This window comes from Nelusetta ayraudi, unplaced genomic scaffold (assembly GCF_046127955.1).
Source record: "Nelusetta ayraudi isolate G7.1 ecotype Tasmania unplaced genomic scaffold, CSIRO-AGI_Nayr_v1 ptg000017l, whole genome shotgun sequence".
In the NCBI taxonomy this organism is placed as follows: domain Eukaryota; kingdom Metazoa; phylum Chordata; class Actinopteri; order Tetraodontiformes; family Monacanthidae; genus Nelusetta; species Nelusetta ayraudi.
Genome location: NW_027466067.1, coordinates 10,873,032 through 10,893,006, shown reverse-complemented (window position 1 = coordinate 10,893,006; position 19,975 = coordinate 10,873,032). Strand labels below are relative to the sequence as shown.

Sequence of the window (19,975 nt, the reverse complement as noted above, 5' to 3'; positions counted from 1 at the left end):
TAGTTTTACTTTGCCTGAAGACAGGCAGTAGCCGAGCGCTGCCTGCCACAAGCGGGGGATGTGTGGTCGAGGGAGAAATTGTTTGGATGGCAGTCTTATGAATGTTATTAGCCAAAGACAAATAAACAACTTGACTTAAAAAGAAAGAAAAAAAATAGTCTGAGAAGTTTCAGAGAAAATCAACACATGAATCAACTTCAAAATCATACATTGATAACGGGAAAAAAATAAACGTTTTGGCAAAAAGGCTGATTACCGTTTTTTTTTTTTGTTTTTTTTTTAAATGTATAACGGGAATTTTTTCTGAGATCGGTTGTTGGAAAAGGCTGTTAATGAATATTTTTTTGCATTAATTTACCAGCATCTGCAGGGTCAGACAGACGTGTATACATTCAATTTTCACCATCTGAGCCAAATCAATCTGATCGGATCCGTCTGGCAAGGAAAAATTGGCAGTTTCTTTTTTCATAAAGTGCTGTGAGAAAAACTGGGTTCGATGAGGGATTTTCAAAAAAAATAATAATTTCAAGGCAGACACTGTTTTAAGGAGAGACTACAACAATTCCCATTAGTTTACAGCTGGCATCGCCTCCTCACACCAGAGGCAAAGTCTGAGTGACGAGGTTAACAAAAAAAAAAAAAAAGAAGACATACTCTGGATTTAGACCATAGGAATAACTGTCAGGCCACGCATCCAACCATGAGCGTACATATAGATACCACACACGTATACAGTGTTCCTGAGGACCAATTACTGCAGTGAAACAACTGCAATGTTCATTTTTGTTTTCAAATGAAAAGAAAAAAAAAAAAAGAAAAAAAAACATATGCCGGTAAGATATATTCTATAATATAACGACTACAAAAATTGAAATCAAACATACATATTTTTTAGCAAATCATGTACAAACTGAAGTGGGTGTCTGTCCGGGAGAAACATGGAAATGGGCTTAGACTAGTTCCTACTCCGTTCAGCACATGCAGAGAGCGGCTCTGGAAAACATCCAAAATTCTAAAAACAAAAAAACAACCAAATGGGAGAAACAAAGAAGTGAAGAGTGAAGACGTTTCCCTAACCCAAACTGATACGTGATTGCCATTTGCAATATATCAGCTTTCCAATGTGGCAGAGCCCTAATGTTACTGTTTATGGTCCAGTATTGACTCACTCTGTATTGTATATATTAACTTGTCATTTACAGTCTTTTTTTTTTTTTTTTTTGCAAGGCTGGCAAAATAATAAACAGAACAAAACAAAACAAAAAAATCGAGGCTCAGTTCAGTTTATAACGTAGATGGAAGATAAAAAGTTCCCTCCTTAATTCCAGCAAAAGGCAGTTGAGGAAAGCAGAGTTCACTTGTATCGCGGCGAACAAGTCCGCCATACGAGGTCGGTGCCGTCAGTGCCTTGTTAAGTCCACATCGTCGCCTGAGAGCTGAGCACCGTGTTCCCAGGGGGAAGGGGTCAGCGCCATGTGGCTCACTTCATCGGGACGTCCTGCAACATGAAGGAAACCCTGATTAATTGAGATTAACACACTGACCAGCGACCCTGATGACATCCCAGTTGGAACTGTATCGATGACTTTTCAATACCTGACAACTAGTGGGTGGAGCCTAATGGTAATACTAATATTAGTTTAATACGCAATATAAATATTTAAAGAAAAAGCGAAACAGAAAAGGCTTCGGTTTGTTTAAGCAATTACGTCATTGTCATTGGCTGTACAAAACATTCCACTGAAAAACTAACTGGGTAGTTAACTAGGTACTAACTAGGATCAGTGCAAAAAAAAACTAATGCAGTAGCAAAAAAAAATATTAAAAACATGCTCAATACAAATCAGAAAATGCATATTAGGACTGCTTTGTTTGAAAAATAGGGGCGAGCTGGAACAAAAATGTATTTTTTCGTACATAAACAAAACCCAGTATGCCTCAACTTAATAGGTTTTGAGGCTTACATGCAGTGAAAAGGCTATTCATGCATGCACATCTTTATTTATGCATATCAGCTTTTATGTCTGTATTTCTATGCTCATGCTAATGAGGGTCCAACATCAGTTTTCTCTTTCATTGGTTGACGCTGCCTTGCATCGACGGGCAGCAGCAGGGATCCACAGCCAAAAACAGCCCCCTCCTCACTGACAAACCACGCAGCTCTGACAGAATTTTCATGTAAATGGGCAGAATTAATTCATTTCCATATCCAGTGAACTGTTTTATGGAGACGTTCCTTCAGTTCAATGCTGCTATGGGCACTGACGTCAACACAGCAGTCATCTAGCAGTCATCTAATCATCTCCCACCACTTTCACACCGGAGGCAGAGGAAGCGTCAACTGAACCCGGAGATCCTAGAACGAGGGATTATATAAGCAACATATGGAGGGCAGATTCTTGCAGGCTGGCACCTAGCACCAAGTTAATGCCAATATCTATACTGCCAGTGATCCCAAGTCCTCCAAAAACCTTCCAAGATGAAGCTAAAAACAAAGCTGTTCACCATACATCTTCAATATTCATTGGCTACGGCTCATTAAAACCTGTCCATGATGGGAAAACAAGTACTGGTTCAATGGCTAAGTGGCCAGTGCATGTAAGTGCACAAGAATCAAACCTGTGTAGCAACAGAGACAATTCCAAAACCAAAAGAGCCAAACGCTATTCATTTCTGCATTTATTTATTTATTCACAGACTCCTGTGTTTGGTGTCCTTCATAAACGCAGCCCTCGAGGATCAGCCAAAGTCTGGTGTTACAGCTTTAGGCTCTATCCTGGGCTGGGATTTGCAAAACCAGAAACGGATAAAAGTACCCCAACGAATGAAAGACCAGAAGATTCCTCTTGAAAAGCAGGCCTGGTCTTCTGAGAGTTCCAAGACTCACATCAAGTGGACTAGGACAGGATTTTAACTGACTGACGCCAAAATTGAGTATTTAATGTGAGTGGCAAGGTCCCTTAACAAAAAAAAAAAAAAAAAAAAAAAGACACTGATCCTGTGCCGCACCTGTGATCTCACAGTATTTTGTATTGCGTGATTAAAGTTTTCTACTCCCAACACTGTGCACAGACACTGTTTTCACACAACACCCACATAGTCATTTACAAACCCTTGTTTGTTTTTGTCGAATGTGTTACTAGTGTCAAAATCTTAATGTCCTAGCATCCCGTGTGTGTGTGTGTGTGTGTGTGTGTGTCTCACCTGAGTCTCTTTTGTGTCTTGAGCCTGCAGTTCCTCGGGTTTGCCTTCGGCAGACGGAGTTGTGTTGGCCATCTGGAGGCTCCTGGTGACTGGTCCGCCCACTCTGTCTCTTGTTCGCAGGGAGAACCGCTCCTCTTTCTTCGGCTGCAGGGTTGGAGGCGATTTGGCGTCCGACAACCTCTTGGGCGCCGCCTCCTTGCCCATGCGCTGCATCCTCACGGCCGGCCGTTGCGGCGCAGGGTCGCTCGAAGAGTCCGGGGCCGCCGGCGTCGAGGGCGGAGGAGGCTGCTCTTGGCCCTTTTTCGTCTTTTTGCTAGCGGGGGCGGCCGCCGGCGATGAGGCGAGCCTCTTTAAACGACCCGGCGCCCCTGCGGGCCTCCCTCTGCCGGGCTGGGGAGGCTCGGGCTCGGCCGCCGCGGAGCTGCGAGCCCTCGTCTTCCCCAGCGGTTTGCGCTCCGTCTCGGCGGGCGGCACTTCGCCGTCTGCCGCTTTCCTCCTTAGACTCATACTTTTATCTCCTGGCTCTCTCTTCACCTCGGCGAGGCCCTTTTTGCCCTTTTTGACAACGGGCTTCATGGGACAGCTGATGGCCATGTGTTTACTGAGGCTGGCGGGGTACGTAAACTCTCGGCTGCAGTGGGGGCAGACGGTGGAGGGGCGCTCCTCCTCGGTTTTGACGATCGGCTTTTTCGAAAGAGTGGCGAGTTTGTTTTTGCGCGATATCGCCTTCTGGACGAGCTGGTTCTTCTTCTTACTGAGGGCTGTCATCTTTGCCTTGGCGGCGTCTTGATTGAAGTTCAGTCTCTTTGGCTGACCCATTCTACGGAAGGCGCTCTGGCCCACGGCGGCCACCGAGGGCGACGCCACCCCGTTGGGGCTCTTCACTATTTGTTTGAGCGGAATGGGGTTTTTCTTGGGAGTGTAGCGTTTCTTGTCGCTCGCATTGGCGCAGGCCAAGATGTGCTGGTGCAGCTCAGGCATGTTGTCGAAGCTGTTGCCGCACTTGGTGCAGCGGATGGCGGTGCTGAAGGTCTGCGGTATGTTGTGGGTGGTGAAGTTGGTCGCTGACGCCACCGAGCTGGCGTGCGAACGGCTGTGATAAGGGAAGGGGGGAGGCTTGTAGCTCGGGTAGTGTTGATTTATGCCCAGGCGCACGTCAGGGCCTTTGGGCTTGGACCCCTCCGAGGCCATGATCTTAATTGTAGTGTACAGCTCCTCATTGGGGTCTTCCGAGTGATTCCCGTTGACGTCAGCGTCTTCGCTTTTCGGGCTGCAGTCGTTTTGCAGAGCGTCTTCGACTGTGGGCTCAGGTGCTGGCGACGAGGGACTGCTTTCCTCTTTGGCTCTGGAGGGGTCAGTGTAGTTCTGTGGCCGGAGCTTGCCGCTCTCGACGGTCGTGTGCGAACACGTCTCGCTTGGGTGGAGGTCCTTTTGGTGCTGCTGGAGGTTGGAGAGGAACGCAAACTCCTTCGAACAGACCGAGCACACAAAGATCCGGCCGACCCCGTGTAGCGTCGTCCGATGGGTCAGCAGGGCCGGGGCGTCGCCGAAGAGCTGCACGCAGAACTCGCACTTGTACGGCCAGTCTGCAGCGTGCTCTGCAATATGTCCGCTGAGGTCTTTTATCGAGTTGAACGGCTGCTCGCAAACATTGCACACAAACGTCTTGCAGTACGTCGGGTCCATCCCGTCCGACTCGCCGGTCGATTTATCGGGCAAATTAGCGGGAGCGGCAGGTTGAGGTGAAGACTCAACGCCATCCTGAGGTGCATGGTTCATGACAGACAACTCGTCTAAGCAGTGCGGGGGTTCTTCCTTCACCTTAATCGGAAGGATGGGTTGGGGAGGCGGTGAGCCGGGTGGTTTATTTGATGCAAGCGACGGAGACGACGGTGGAATCGGCTCAGGTGAGATTGAGACAGGTAGCGAATCATCTGTGGGCGAGTCCGCATTTTGGTTCGGTTTGCCATTTGGCAGACTGGTGAGTTCCGCTGCTGGTGAACTGTTCTCTGCAGTGGAAAGATCTGGCGACGGTGCCCCAAGGGGGCTTGATAATGCTAACGGATTAATTGGGGATTTGGGGGAGTCCAGTAGTTCTTGAGTTTGGTTCTCTTCCTCATCCTTGTTCTCTTCAGCGGACCCAACCTCCTCGGCGTCTGACTTGTGCTCGACGGATCTTGGAGACATTTTTGGCGAGAGGACAGGAAGCGGTCTCAGGGCAGATGCGTCCGACGGCTGGGACAGCGGAGAGCTGGGCAGAGTCGGGGGAGAGGGGATAGTGGGGAGCACGGGTGGCGGTGGCGTCGGGGACGTCACGCTGGAGGCGCTGGGCGAGGAGGGGTTCAAGGTGACGGGGGTGAGAGAAGGCGGGGAGGGGTGTGCCGACTCGGCGGCGTTCACAGGGTGAGGAGGGAAAGTCAAGTTGGCCAGTGCCGCAGGGTTCTCCTCCGATGGCAAAGAAAGACCTAAATACTCGTTCATCAGCACCTTTTCAAGCATGCTGGTGTTGGGCTTTCGTTTCTTTGCCAGCGGCTGTGGCGGAGGATTTTCCTTCGAATCAGGCTCGCCACTGCCCTTCCGCTGCAAGCTCAGGTCAAGAGCCGAGCCACCTTGCACTTTGTTGAAGGTATCGCTCCTCTTGCTGACCGAGTAGGATAGATCCAAGGGCTGCTGATTGCAAGAGTTCCCGCCACTATTAGAGCTTTGGCCGTGCGCATCGCTTGCGGAGAGGTTCGGGCCGTCTCCGTCGTCCTTGTCCTGAAGGCTCACAGTGGGTGATGCACTGTGCTCCAGCTTTGGTACCTTGAGAGTGTATGATGAGCTCACCAGGTCAGGTTTGCAGCCCTCTGCGTTACCTGCAGGGCTGAGCTGCGGGGAAGCCGGGGGAGACGCCGTTCTCCTTTTAAACCTGCCCGTCGCCCCTTGCAGCTGCGTGACCGCCAGCGTCTGGGCCAGTCTATGGCTTTCTGATATCACAGAGGCGTTGGATTTCTGTATGTCTTGTGTCTGGAGGAGCTGCTTGAGCTTTGGTGAGAGATAGACAGTTTTCTCCCGCTGAAACGCCGACGAGTCTGCAGCGGACTGGAACAGACCACGCACCAACAAGTTGGATGAGGATGGCGTGGAGGATGAAGAGGCTGTCAGGGATGTCTGTTCAGCCTCTACCTTAAGGCTCGGGATAAGCGGAGGTGTGGAGGTTCTTCTCTTTGCTGCCGGCTGCCCAATGTTAATGACCTGCTTTGCTACGTTCTGTCTGCTTTCCACCTTCAGTGCGTGACTGATCTGGTTCGGGTTGATGATAACCGTGTCCAGACCGAACAGGGCCGCGGACCTGGAGTCCACCTCGATCACCTCGCAGTTGCTCACCGAACTGGTGGAGACAATTTTGCCGTCGATGTAGAAACTGAGATTTTCAGAGATGTTTTTAGATATGTCTATTGGGTAGTCGTCCCTGTCCGCCTCGTCCTCTGTGTCTGCACTCGGTACGTAGACCGTCGGTGGGCTGGTGCTGGGGGACGCGTCTGGCAGCTGCGCCGACGCCTCTTGCAGCAGCATGCCTTTCCTGCGGACGCCCTTTGGCAACAGGTGCCGCTCGTGTATCCGGCGCTGGTGTCGTCGCATGTTGGTGTGTGTGCCAAAGGCTTTATTACAGTACTTGCAGGGATGAAGTTCTTTAGACTCCCCGTTTTCATCAAATATAAAAGGACGGTCTGCATGAGGTCCCGGCTCTTTCCTCTGCATCTCAGAGTTGTGCAGAGGTCCACCCGTGAACTGGGACCCTATGGCTATATAATGACCTGTTGGGCTGGTGCAGTCGGGGCTTGAACCATCGGTCTGCACCACAGGACTGAGCAGGCTGCCGCTGCCAGCTAGAGAGTTTGGCCTTTTCTTTGGTCCGCTCTCGTGCCTTCGCTCGTGCCGCCGTCGTCCCACTTGGGAGCCGAATGATTTACTGCAGTAGCGGCACTTGAACACCTGTGTCTGCTGAGGACCAAAGGAGTGAATGTGATTGTGACGCTCTAGGCCCTGTCGGGTAGAGAAGTGGCGCTCGCAGTGCTGGCAGGCGTACGACTCTCCGTGGGGGTCGCCCTCAAGGTCGCCGTCAGCAACCAGGTCAAGATCTGCCTCTGCTTCCTGTCCTGCAAATGAGGGCGACTCCAGCTCCCCGTGCGGTTCCTTAAGGCTCTCGTCGCCGTGGGGCAGCGACGGGCCGGGGTTCTTATTCTGAATCGAATCCCCTACAGTTGAACGCTCAGCAGCTTGTTGGTGTACCTCACTTTGCTCTTCCAAATCATATGCATCCTCCTCTTCTTCCTCATCCTCTACATTGCCATCGTCTCTCACCCTCAAGGACTCATCCTCCATATTCACATCTGTGATTCCAGGGGAATTGTTTTTCTCGAGGTCCTGTAAAGGCTCTGAGGAAAATGGCCTCTCATTCCCCTCCTTAAGACCTGGAAACAGTGTAACAATGTTGAATAGCTACTCCATCGTGTTCAAGCATTCAACAACTGGCAGTCAAATTAAAGCAGGATCAACAGCCACACTATGACAGTGCAAAATACAACACAAAGTTACTCGTGGTTATCTAAACAATGAATGGAAATACCTTCTTCCCCATCCCACATCTCTTTGACACTCGGTCGAGCTAGATGTGCTTCCTTAAATCCACCCGAACCAGCCTGTCTGGCTCTCACCAGCAGCTTTCTTCTGGCTGCAAGTGCAAACACAAAACATCAGAACAGATAAAAACACGTACAAGTTGATTAGAAACGATATTTTGGCGCACCGTGACATTTTATCCTCCTCAACTAAGCACCAATAAAAATGGCAAACATTTCACTCTCGTTAACACAACCAATGCTGCAGGCTTTGCTGACATGGCAAGCTGCCAGAACATAAACACAACCAGACAACAGGAAGAGACAGAATTAAACCTGTGCAAATTACACCAGTTGGATTAAAAAACAAATATGATTCATGTGAAGCTAGTAGCAGAAACCAATAAAGTGGCCTGAGAGTAAGTGCCTCTCATACGAAGTAGAGTTTTCCCATTGTTACCTTATTTCCTCGCAGGGAATAAAATAAATAAAGTTTTCTCAGAGTGAATTTGTCCATTTGCCACTGCTTGTGTTGCACTAATTAACAAAGCTGAAATTTAATTCTGTATCCACTATCTTTCCAAAAACAGAGGAGTTAAGAGCTTATGTCCCTGCCCTGAATTTGGCATCAACTTTTAAGTCAGCCAATCTCAATTTCCTGACAACATCAGTATCAAGAATTGCATCAGCATGTTGACAACTGTCAGACGTAGACAAGCGGTGCCTTCAATAGTTACAGTGGGATAGTTGGATAAGTAGAAAAATCATTTCAGCAGATAACTGTTGACATTTTAGAAATTAGACCAATGAACTTCAGATCATGTCTAGAGCTCATTCAAACTTCATAGGTCAATTGCATCATTGTAGAGAATAAAAAGCAACAGGAATGAAATGGGTCTCAATTTTTTAATTTTAACTTTTACTATTTTTAGAAAGAGACTCAACTTGACATTCCATCTTGAAGTAGCTTGACTTTGAATTTAGATCAGAAAACATTGATCAGAATCACTGTAGAAATAAAACCGGTTATCTTAAGATTGAACGTTTGAATGTTTTTCAAAAGGCCGTCTTAGAAACTTCATTCATGAAGTGTGTCAAGGTCATGCGAAGTGGTTTAGAAAGCCATTTTCATTCCAGAGAAACACACGCAGCAGCACTGTCATTTGACCAGTGTGATCAGGCACATTCGGACAAATCTGCAGCTGCATGACCCTGCGCACTTCACCATTTATCAGCTGACTATAGGAGCAGTGAGCTTTCTGTTGACTTTTTGTTTTTTATGACTCCAAGAAAGAAGTAATATGTGCACAACGTAAAGGTAAAAGTTGCATAAAGTAACTGTTCACAATGAAGCACTCAGGACAGGCAGGGGAAGTTCATCAAGGTTGAGTCTGCAGTGCAGAGCGGGGCTGCCAAAAGTCATCACACTGCAGTACAGAGATGATGTGCTCCAGCTATAGCCCGAAGGGTCCTGCGGAGAGCTAAACGGGCTGAACAGAAATGACACTGAACCCGTTCAAATGAAGCTATGCAGAAAACTGGATATTTAAATCCCACTCACACTCCCACCCCTCCCGGTGCGACATTTGCCAACATCAAAACCCAGAGCCTCAACGGCTATGCATATACCATTATAATAGTACCTTTAGAACACCGTACATGACGTTCTCTATTCCACTATAGATGCCTTTTTGTTAACTTTGAAATCACACAAAGAATCTGACAAAGATTCTGAGCGTTCTCAGACTCTTTTTAATGCCCATGAGGTGGCGTTTCAAACAATTCAAAAGGCATGCTTTGTAAAATGCTACTTAAAAAACACTTCCTATTTATAAGTCACGTGACGTGGTGAGGTTTCTAAGATTTTTTTTTTTTTACAGGAATGCATTTGTGATTAAGAAAAAAATAATAATGCAGGTTTCAGACAACGGCAATAATTGAGAACTACTGGAAGCGAGTAATGAAGGAAACGGTTGCGGCAAAAGCAGCAACTGTTAGATGACAGAGTGCGCTTGTCCCATGTTCTACTGGAACAACAACATGCAGGAGAACATTTATTTGTTGCATAACATCATGCAACAGAAATGCTGTCCTTGTGCAATTGTGTTTTGTTTTTGTTTTTTACATTTCAATTAATCCGTTCTTTCCACAAATCTAACGAGATCTGAACTGATCAAAGACTGGCAAATAAAGCACAGATCACAACAAAATATGTACATCACACAACACGTTTCTATTAATAGCCTCTCATCTCCCTGTGATCCAAATCAAGAAAACACTTTGTCCAAAGTTCACAGGCACTATCAGAATAATGGCAGCGGAGTGCACGGCTAGTTTTTGTTTTTATTTTTTAACACTCATCAATATATTCCCTCCGTCTAGTTTACGTGACTGCTTATTTGCGGAGGAAATAATTAACTACATTACAATGGCCATCGTTCAAAAGAAGAAGAAAAAACATGATTTCGGGTGCGTTTAGTCGCCCGTTAATGTAAAACGTCATGAACAAAAGCTGCAACACTTGACGTAGCAACTGATGAGCCGTCGACAATATTATCGTGCAGATGTCGCCACTATCGTCGAAAATTTTAACCACGATAGAAAATTTACCATCTGTTTCCCTGTGTGTGTTCAGACCTAGCAGTTTAGCTTCGCGCTAGCATGCAACATCAAGTCAGTGAACTCGATGAACGGGTTCTTCTGGAGCCAAAGCGACGAGAAAGGCGCCTTTAAACAACTCTTCCCCCGGATATAACAGCTATATTTTGAGTGGGTGTCCAATATCTGGGCTCCTGTTACTCGGCACTTGAGATAGGGACGCTGGCTAGGGAGCTAACCTGCTAGGCCATCACCAAGTGGAGGGGCTCGCCGATGGATGGCTTTCATGCTTTAGGAACTCAAGGAAGGTCACATCCTCGAAAACGTCAGGACCCAGCGGAGGCGAAGGTGGCCAAAAAAAAAGTTGCTCCGCTGCCGGTTTCTGAAAAGGCCGTAGCGGCAGTTCGGCGGCAGCGATCCGCCCGATCGATCCGCCGTGCCGAGCCTAAGCAGCCGAGTTTTAGGGTCGGCGACGAAAGTAAAGCAAAGCACCACTCACACACGCACACACATCGCAGCCGTTAACGTTAGCTCCCACTAGCCTCCCCCCCCCACCTCCACTCGCGGCTAACGCTAGCTCGCCCAGGAACAACTTCGCCCGTGCTGCGGGGCACAAACCGACCCGCGGCTCGCCCGTCGTGACAGCTCCGCGGCGGACGCGACGGGGGACGGGGAGCCGCCGCGTGTCGGCGCGGTAAGTGTGAAGGTTAGGCCTCACCTCGCTTGGCCCTGGGAGAGTTTTTCCTGCTCAGACTGCAGGCTCTTTCTTCCTCCAGTGCAGCTGTTATCTCAGGGTTGTCTTCCACCGTGTACCACACCAGCAGCTCCTCTCCTGGCCCGATAGGCTGCAACAATGAGAGATGAGGTCGGCCACCAATCACAGCGCGGCTTGTTGAGCGGCAGCAGGGGAGGGAGGGGCTGGAGAAGGGGAAGAGGAGGGAGGGGGGGGGGGGGAATCCTAGCCTCTGTGCATCTTATCTGTCTGACTGACGGGGGGCTACGGAATCTAACGTGTTCTCACCACACTTGCAGGGCACGATGGTGACTGTTGATTGGTCAAGAGCGAATGCTGAACTCCACACAACGTGCTGGAATGAATGTTTTCTGTTTCTTTAAAACTTACACTTTATGCTAAATAATTTAATGGAATAGTGTCAGATGCGGCTAGATCCTGGTGTTAAGATTGTTTGCGTTTCACAACAATTAAAAAGGGACCTTCTTTTCTCTGCGCGTTTATTTTAAACAGGCCGGACTTTAATTCCCTTGCTATGAAATATTCTGACATATTTCCTTTTTTCCTCCCCTCAGAATTCAGACTTAAAAGCTGGCCAGCTTGTCACTTTTGTTTTGTCGCCACCACTCTGAGATTAATGTCAGAAACCAGCCATCCTGAGGGATGCTTCCTTCTGGGGCAGAGGGACGCCACGCTGGCTGATACAGAGAGATGTTTACAGTTTGTTGTTTACAGAGTCCCAGAATACGCCATTGAAATGTTCCCCCTCCAGGCTAAGGCACCATTGAGAGCCATTTTCTCGGCAATAGAAGGGGAATGCAAATGCCGTCAACCAAAACCTGCTTTGCCAGATAATCCATCCACCGCTCTCATCAGAGACTGCAGTCGGCTCCCTTTCTCGGCTATTTTGACTTTCAGTCTTAATTTTAGCTGTGCGGCTATGTGCTTTAAATTCCAGCGGGATGCAAATGGTACGGGCTGTTGCTGATTTACCCAGTAACACAGCCACACTTCAGCTCTACTTTTACAGGTTTCTATGCAAATGTTTAAGATTTTGGGGGCTTTTGGTTATGCAAGTAAGTCATCATGTCATAAATACACTGAAATGAAAAGTAGTGCGATCATTTTCAACAAGGGTCTCAATATCTAAAGGGTCTCAATGTTGGTTAGTGGGTCTCTCCAATGAAAAAATAGAACAATGTATCACTTTCTTTTAATTTTTTGATGTCATCAGATGTAATTTTTTAGGTTCAAATACTCAATTTTTATGCTTGGAGCAGCTTTGAGGCATTACTTTTACAATCAATGCAATGACAAATGTGTGATGTGTGCTTCCTGCTAAAACTGAACTTTTCTGATAAAAAAAAAAAAAAAAACTTCCTCGTGTTTAAAAGGGAACAGCACAAAGTTGTCGTGGGGCGGACTCTGAGGGTGACACAAGCACCTGGGCGGAAGTTGTCGTCACTAAACTAAGGAGAGGTGTCAGGGAGGTACCAGTGGCCTTTGTGACATCACAAAGGGCTGATTTCCAGAACTAAACACAACACTAAATAAGTTAAATATGAATTTATCTCATTTCTGGGAGTTCACTGACAAGCTAGAAAAGAAATAAGTGAATTTTTGCACAGTGTGGGGCATTTAGGGTACTCGATTTTTTTGAAATCATGTAGAGGATTGATTTTTTTTTTTGAAATGCTACTAGTTTGGAGAGAATTCTCTCCACACTTTCCACACACTCCTCGCTCTTACATCAGTCCACGTTCACTGGGCTCTAAATCCCGCTGGCTGAAAGAATGTGTTCGACCTACCCTCAAGACTTTGTAGTAAATGGCCTTGTTAATCTCCAGAGGGAAAAGGTTCTGCTCTTCACCGGAACGGGCCCAGTTGACGTATCGCAGCCAGTTTCCCTTCATGGGATCAGTGGCGTCAACGCACATCCAGCCCCTTGCTGGGAAATAAACCTACAGCACAAACACACGCGCACGAACACACACGCTGCTATAAATGACCGGGGTCACCTCTGGTCAGTATGGAGCTGTAATATAATCAGCAGCGTTCGACACTGCAATAAAGTGACATGTGGTTTTTTAATCTCCAACACAATCAAAATGAAGTCTTCGCTGATAATTACACACGCTTTAGGAACATTGACAATACAGTAAGTGGAGGAAAGTGTGTTCAGACTTGCAGCCTACCTCCCACATGTAAACATTACTCGTCACCTGGGAGCGCTTCTTCTTCTCCCCAACAAACGGGCCAAACCTCTTGCCCTTAGGAATGAGCTGAGTGGCCCACACACCTGAACACAAGGAGGGGAAAAAACACATTGTACCCGTTAACTTTGAGAAGAAGAAAGAAAAGGTGTCAAAACTTTGCATTCATCACTATTCATTGTGTACGTTAGGAAAGTGGAGCCCGTAACAGAGGTCCTCTGGTGAAAAGTACTAAACCATCCAAACTAGAACAACCTGCTACAGTGTGGAGAAAACAAAATGACTGTAATTCCAGATAATCTTCAAGACTGATTTTCCCATCATTTATTTAATGCTGTGCCACACTGACCACAACTTCTACACTTATTTTCCTTTCTCTGTGTTCTCATGTTGTTTTATTTGCACATTTTTTGAAGTTAAGGTGTATCAATCACATAATTTAAATCAAGAAGGCCAGAAGGTGTTGGTTTAGTTTTGGCTTCTGGATTGTTTCCTTTTACACAATGTGTGTTATTCTGTCCTCACCCAAGTCTCATCCTGTGCAAGTCGAGTTTTAGAAAAGAGGGTAAACACATTTGTGTGAGCTTTATCTTCAAAAGTAGAACAGAGTGTTGCACGTCTTTGTGTTGTTTTTGTTACAGCTTGCTGACAATGACAAAAAAAAGTTTCATTGACATTATCACTAACTGGTCTGAAGAATTCCAAAAAAACAAACTCAGATTGATAAAAGAAACAAAAGACTTTATTTTTTTATGTGTGCTGACTGAATTTATATTATCTTTTATAGATGTTTTTAAACCTTCATTTTCACTGAATTGAAGTCCCACACCTGTTCATGTTGTGATTGAAAATAACGGCACCATTTTGACTGTTAGCTCAAGATAAACTCCCTGGTTCTGAATGATAACTATGGCACTAAATCAAGACCAAACAGAACCAAAGCACCCTCTTACTCACCAATGCGGCTTTGATTAATGGCTGAAGGTCTGAGACTCAGGCAGTCAGGCAAACCCTTCCACACGTGAGCCGGGATTTCATCCAGTGTTTCTACCGAGCCTCCGGTGATGGCCATTATCTAGGATGTATGAATAAAAAACACATTATTTCCATTGTTTCAGCTGTGTTTAACTGAGTAGAGCATGAATTAAAAGGATTACTGCATACAAACTGGATGTGGATTCCAGATTTACTTGAATTAAGTGTCCGCTGAATATGATGGGCCTGACATAACTCACACACTCTTTCCAGAGAGCCAGAATAATTCTGTGAGGAGCGACCAGCACAACATCAGGCACAACAAAAGGTCTAAAGCAAGACTTGACAGCCTGGGGGACATCTTTTATGTCTGGATAAATGCATGTGGGCTGAGCTTGTACTTAGTGGTGCAAGCTAGGGGTGAAAAGTCATTTTTCCGGATTATCGGATGACTGAGTAAGTAAAGTGTTTCTTTTTAATATGTCTGAAAGATTGCAAAAGGGGTCCTGAGGAGAAAACACCAAGTCTGATTGTTGTTGTTGTTGTTGTTTTAAACTGCATTCCATAATGATTCGTTATCATGGGATCCAACTTTCTAGAGTTAAAGATTAATTCATTTCTATTACAGGTTTCTTTCAGCCACGCTCTCAGCTTTGGTAACTTTCCTCAGGCCTCAGCTGGTGAAGGAAGGTAAAAAAAAAAAAAAAAAAAGAGGATTCAATTGTTCAGGAGCACAATGACCTGCTGGCCCATCAGTCCGCCCCATGTGAACTCACACGGCATCATTTATTCAAAGACACGTCTACATTAGGCCAGACTTTTTATATTTACGCATCTGCACTTAGCCGACAAAGACAAATGTGGCCCCCAAAACATGAATATAGGCAAACCTCATTGTCTAGAGGTGCAGCTTTTGTGTCCTTTAACATCCCTGACAGAAACTGGCTTTAAAAAAATCATAAGAGAACAAAACTTTCAAAAAGAAAAGAAAAAAAAAATAATCTCCTGCTGCCCTTCAAACCCCTCCTGCTGCTGCTGTTGCTGCTGGAGTTGTGATCTCTCCATAAAATCCCGTCCTAGCTGAACTTGGGAGCAACAAATGGAGAGAGCTCAACGTGGGGTGGGGGGTGGTGTAAAGCGGATTTGAAGCGTGGTTATCTTGCCTACGTTCGTCCCAGCGGGTAGGGAGGCAGGGTAACAAAAAAACAAGGCTGGGGTGACAAATAAAGCAGATCGGATGTGTGAACAGAGCGGCAGAAGCACCAGCAGCACCAGCAGCAGCACCAGCAGCAGCAGCACCAGCAGCCTGGAGGGGAGATGCAGTTTATTGTTTCCCCTGCAGCCGAACCAACCGGCTGCTCCTCTTCTTCCTCCTCTCCAGCCGATGCTGTCCGGGGCCGGGGTGGCCGCAGCCCCCACCCTCCTCCTCCCCGGTTCTCCCTCCGCCAGACGCGAGCAGAACCTACCTGCCTTCCGTGGCTCGGGACCCGCTGCTCCTGGATGGGGGGGTTAGTTTGTTCTTGTTGGTTTTGTTTGGGTTTTTTTTTTTTTTGTTGTTGCGCCCAATCCGCAGAAAAATGGCGGATGGAGGCGCTTGAGTCGAAAGTGTCTTCAGCAACTCGTCTGGTAGTTGGGAGAGGCAGCCTGTCACGCACCGAGCGAGTGGGGGAAAACACTTGCTCACGCACGCACGCACGGGAGGGGGTGCGGGTCCCCCACTGTGTTTGGATCCTCGGATCAGGCTTTTTCTTTTTCTTCTGTTTTTTTTTTTTTTTTTTTTTGTAGGCGACACACACGGGCTCCCCGGTGGCTCGGGTCGTGTCCACACTGCAGCCTCACTCACAAGGAGCAGCAGCGCCAATTAAGCACCTCAGCCGGAGTCATCTGGGAGCATAATGGGGCCTGTGGGCTGGGACCATCTGTGCGCCTCTCAATAGCCAGTGGCGGAGATAGACTCTTTTTTTTCTTCCTTGGGGTGGCCACGGGGTGGGATCACGAATCACAGGGGATCAGTCCATGCATGAAATTTCTACATGACTGTTTCTTTTTTTCATTAATATTATTCTAATTGTTATTGCAGTAGTTTGTATTTGTTAATAATATTAGTAATACATTTTATTTGTATGGCGCTTTTCAAGGACCTCAAAAGACGCTTTTCATGAAAATAAAAAAAATAAATAGTCAAAACAATTCAATTGAGATACGAATACAAGACAAATTACATGAATTTGGACACAACATGGACACAGGACATTAATCACACATTAAAAGCAATTCTAAAAAGGTGAGTTTAGAGATGGGTTTTGAACGTTGTTCAATGTTTTCAGTGTGACCTTATAACAGTCGCTCTGTCCCATTCCTCTAAATTAGAGAACAGGAAATCTTGGCAAACGTTAAATGATATATGATTAACAATAAACCTATCTCAGCTCGTTCCTACTGTCTGAGGGTCAGGGTTAGTTAGGGGGACATTAAATTTCTTCTTTGAGTGTCTTGTTTTCCCAATAACAGAGTCAGAAGTATGTGTTAAAGAAAAAACATACATGAACAGCAATCAACAAAGATGTGACTTGACATGCTGTAGTGAGGAAGTGTGGAAGGCCTTTTATCAAATTATCCCCCCTACTGCCAACACTTGCCACCACCTCTGTCAATAGCTTAAAGGGGAACTTAATAAACGCAGATGAGCTCACGGCGCCATTTGCCTGTCAAAGCCCAGCTGCTTTTATTCAGTTATTTATGTGTTTGTTTACTTATTATCATTATTAATCTGCTTGGGTGTTGATTTGTCGTCGACCACAGTTTCAATCAGTCACAACAGAAGAAGAGTTTTGGCAACTGCATATTCACGCTCTGTGTTCAATTACTTTCCCAATGCAGCCGTTGTTAGGTTTATTTCAAATGACGTTTAAGGCCCCAGGTTCCGGCCTGATGTGTGTGTGTGTGTTTTTTCATCCTAGGCTTGTGGAGCAGCCTGACGTCTCGAATTAATGGAACCCCGGAGATCTCCACGAAATGGAGCACCTAGCCGTCCATTTCCAGCTTCCCACGAAAATAAAATGGATTTTGCGTGTTAAGGGGATGCATCCTCCCTTCAAATGTTCACGCGTAGTCTTTAAAAAACAGGATGGAGCCAATGCAGTGATCTATTTCTGGATACCTTTTATGGGTGTTTTCTGGCACACTGTGTGTGTGTGTGTGTGTGTGTGTGTGTGTGTGTGTGTGTGTGTGTGTGTGTGTGTGTGTGTGTGTGTGTTGTGTGTCACTCTTTTAATGGCAGTGCTGAAATGAAATTTCCATTTTACCATTTTATGTAAATTTAACCATCAAGTAGGGCTTAGTTTGTTACATCTTCCGCCTGCTTTGAAAGGGAAATAAACCATGAACTTGGGGCGGTACCAGTGATGTAGCAGGCCCCTCTATGACATCACAAAGAGCTGTTTTCCGAAACATATTTTTTTCAGAACACTTTCTGAAAAATGAAACCAGGCAAAGCAGAAAGAAACAAGTTGGGAACATTTTATTTCTTAAACACCATGAAAATGTAGACTTTTTGGTTTTTTTTGCATAATGTGAGACCTTGACCTGAGAGAATTCAAACAAATTGAGCAAATTGAGCAGTTGCCCTGTGTGTCAAGAATATAACGTCCCTTACTTTGTTTTCTTTCTTTCTGTGTCCTTCAAATGTGGCACAGAAGATAAAATGCAATGAACCACAGCAACGCAACACCAATGTAATGCGTTTTAGCTTTCGGAATGTAGATAAGTCCGTTTTCAGTGTTGCACTTTGTTCCAGCCTTCACTTTGTGGGTTGTGCTGAGGTGATTCTCTTGTTCATCCAACCTCACAAAGCTTTTTTCTTTAAAGTGATCACAAATAATCTTTAAGAATTAGAACTTAAAGGACCGCACTATTCACACACACACACACACTCCCTTCTTTCTCTTTCTCTATTCTTTGCCATCTTCAACTATCACTATCAAGCCTGTCGATGTGTGAAAAAGCACACTTTTGTGTAAAAAATCTGGTGTATCTGAAGCTTTTTCTCTTCTTTTTTTTTTTTACAGGCTTGGTCCTAATGCTGGTTTTCAAAAGGGATGAACTCGTAAGCAAGCAGACAGATGAATAATCATGTCACGAGTTACTGTTTCAACAAAACCCAAGGCTTCATGATGAAATGTCTCTGAATAATAAAAGCTGCTTGTTGCCACAAGGGGGTGCTGTGCGTCCACTCAAAGATTTGCGTCTTGAAAGAACAAAGCCCGTTTCTTGGAATTTGTGCCCCTCGTTGGAATGGAGCTGCTACATCACTTAACAGTACTGGAACTGTGTGAACAGGCGTGACAATTTGTGTTGTCAGATAAATGCAGGTGACAATGATTGGCAGTTTCTCTGTTTTGTTTCCTACATACTAGATTGAATTGATTTCATGTAATCAGTTCTATATTCTGCAACCGATGTTCGTGTACTCTGTTATTGTCATGTTTCACATATTCCTGTTTTACTTATTCTAATGTGAGTGTGTGTGTGTGTGTGTGTGTGTGTGTGTCTGCCGTTTTTGCAATATGCTTGCATCAACTTCCTTATTGCATCTCTCACCGGTCAGATTTACTGACCCCGGGAGTTTTCAGAGTTCCTCGTCCCCTCCTCCATCCCGATGACCTTCCGGTGTCCATCAGGCTGACAGCTGTCACACAGCTCCTGATATTACTGGAGCTGTAAATTCTCATCTCCCACTACAGGGTGACAGTGCCGGACTGGACTGGCTTAGTTTCACAATTTTGCAAGTCTGTTCTAAAGGTCTTCGTGAGATTAGGGCGTCCCCTGTTCATGATGGCCACTGGTCCCAGAATCCACCATGCTTGGATTATCAAAAGTTAAATTAAAGGGGCCGTAAGCAATTTTCATCATTGTCAGATATAAGGTTTAAAAAAAAAAAAAAAAAAAAAAAAAAAAAAATAGAATGTGAAGCTCTAGTGATGCTATTTCACATCGCACGCCCTCTCTGTCTGTTTATGTCCTGGTTAAGGCCTCTATCCTCCTATCCTTGTTTACAAAGCCGGACGTGCCGGGAATGCATGTTAGTGCACGTGCATGTGAAACAGCAGCCCTACCACTGTTATAAATAGCAAGAAGCAACTGCTCCTACAGCGGACAAATGCACCGCAACTTCATTAAACACATGTAAATAGCATAAAAACGTTCCTAATTAATGCTAATATGAGCTAAAAAATAAAGTGGATATAAGCCCACATCTGTTGCTAGACCTGCTACAATGTCTTGTTCCAAGGTGACACGTATGAGTGACATACCTGTATCAAACACAGAACTTGACTATGTAAGTGGTTTAGGTTCATTTTGACCGGCTGAAATAAAACTGAACTAAAGGCCAGAATTCTGTGTCGACTGGCAGGTCCGTCACTGATAGTCGTCCCCTTCAAAACTTAGTTCTGGTAACAGAAGCCGACCCTTCACATTTAGAGTTATAGCCCAGCATAATTTTAACGCTAGCATGTCCAGCTCGTTCACTCGACATTGCCACGCTTGTGGCATTGTGTATTTTATATTGAGAGCAGCGTGAGCATGAAGCTTCTTTATTTTGGTTTACATGCACTCATGCTGGGGGGGGGTGCGTATCGCCACTTCAAGCA

The 19,975-nt window shown here is 45.9% G+C and overlaps 1 protein-coding gene across 3 annotated transcripts; it reads right to left on the bottom strand.

Annotated features, from left to right (window-relative positions):
- Positions 1–796: 796 nt before the first annotated feature.
- Positions 797–14,436, bottom strand: prdm2b (PR domain containing 2, with ZNF domain b). Of its 3 annotated transcripts, XM_076025415.1 has the most exons (7): positions 14,307–14,436; positions 13,332–13,435; positions 12,945–13,097; positions 11,122–11,248; positions 7,814–7,918; positions 3,205–7,658; positions 797–1,498 (listed from the first exon to the last, which is right to left on the bottom strand). In XM_076025415.1, exons 1-7 carry the CDS (start codon positions 14,419–14,421, stop codon positions 1,481–1,483), a joined length of 5,076 nt encoding a protein of 1,691 aa, XP_075881530.1. In that variant the 5' UTR covers positions 14,422–14,436; the 3' UTR covers positions 797–1,480. The 3 variants fall into 3 exon arrangements, with proteins under 3 accessions (XP_075881530.1, XP_075881532.1, XP_075881531.1); XM_076025417.1 differs by lacking the exons at positions 12,945–13,097; positions 13,332–13,435; positions 14,307–14,436 and adding an exon at positions 11,425–11,630; XM_076025416.1 differs by lacking the exons at positions 11,122–11,248; positions 12,945–13,097; positions 13,332–13,435; positions 14,307–14,436 and adding an exon at positions 10,643–11,048.
- Between the last annotated feature and the right edge of the window lie 5,539 nt (positions 14,437–19,975).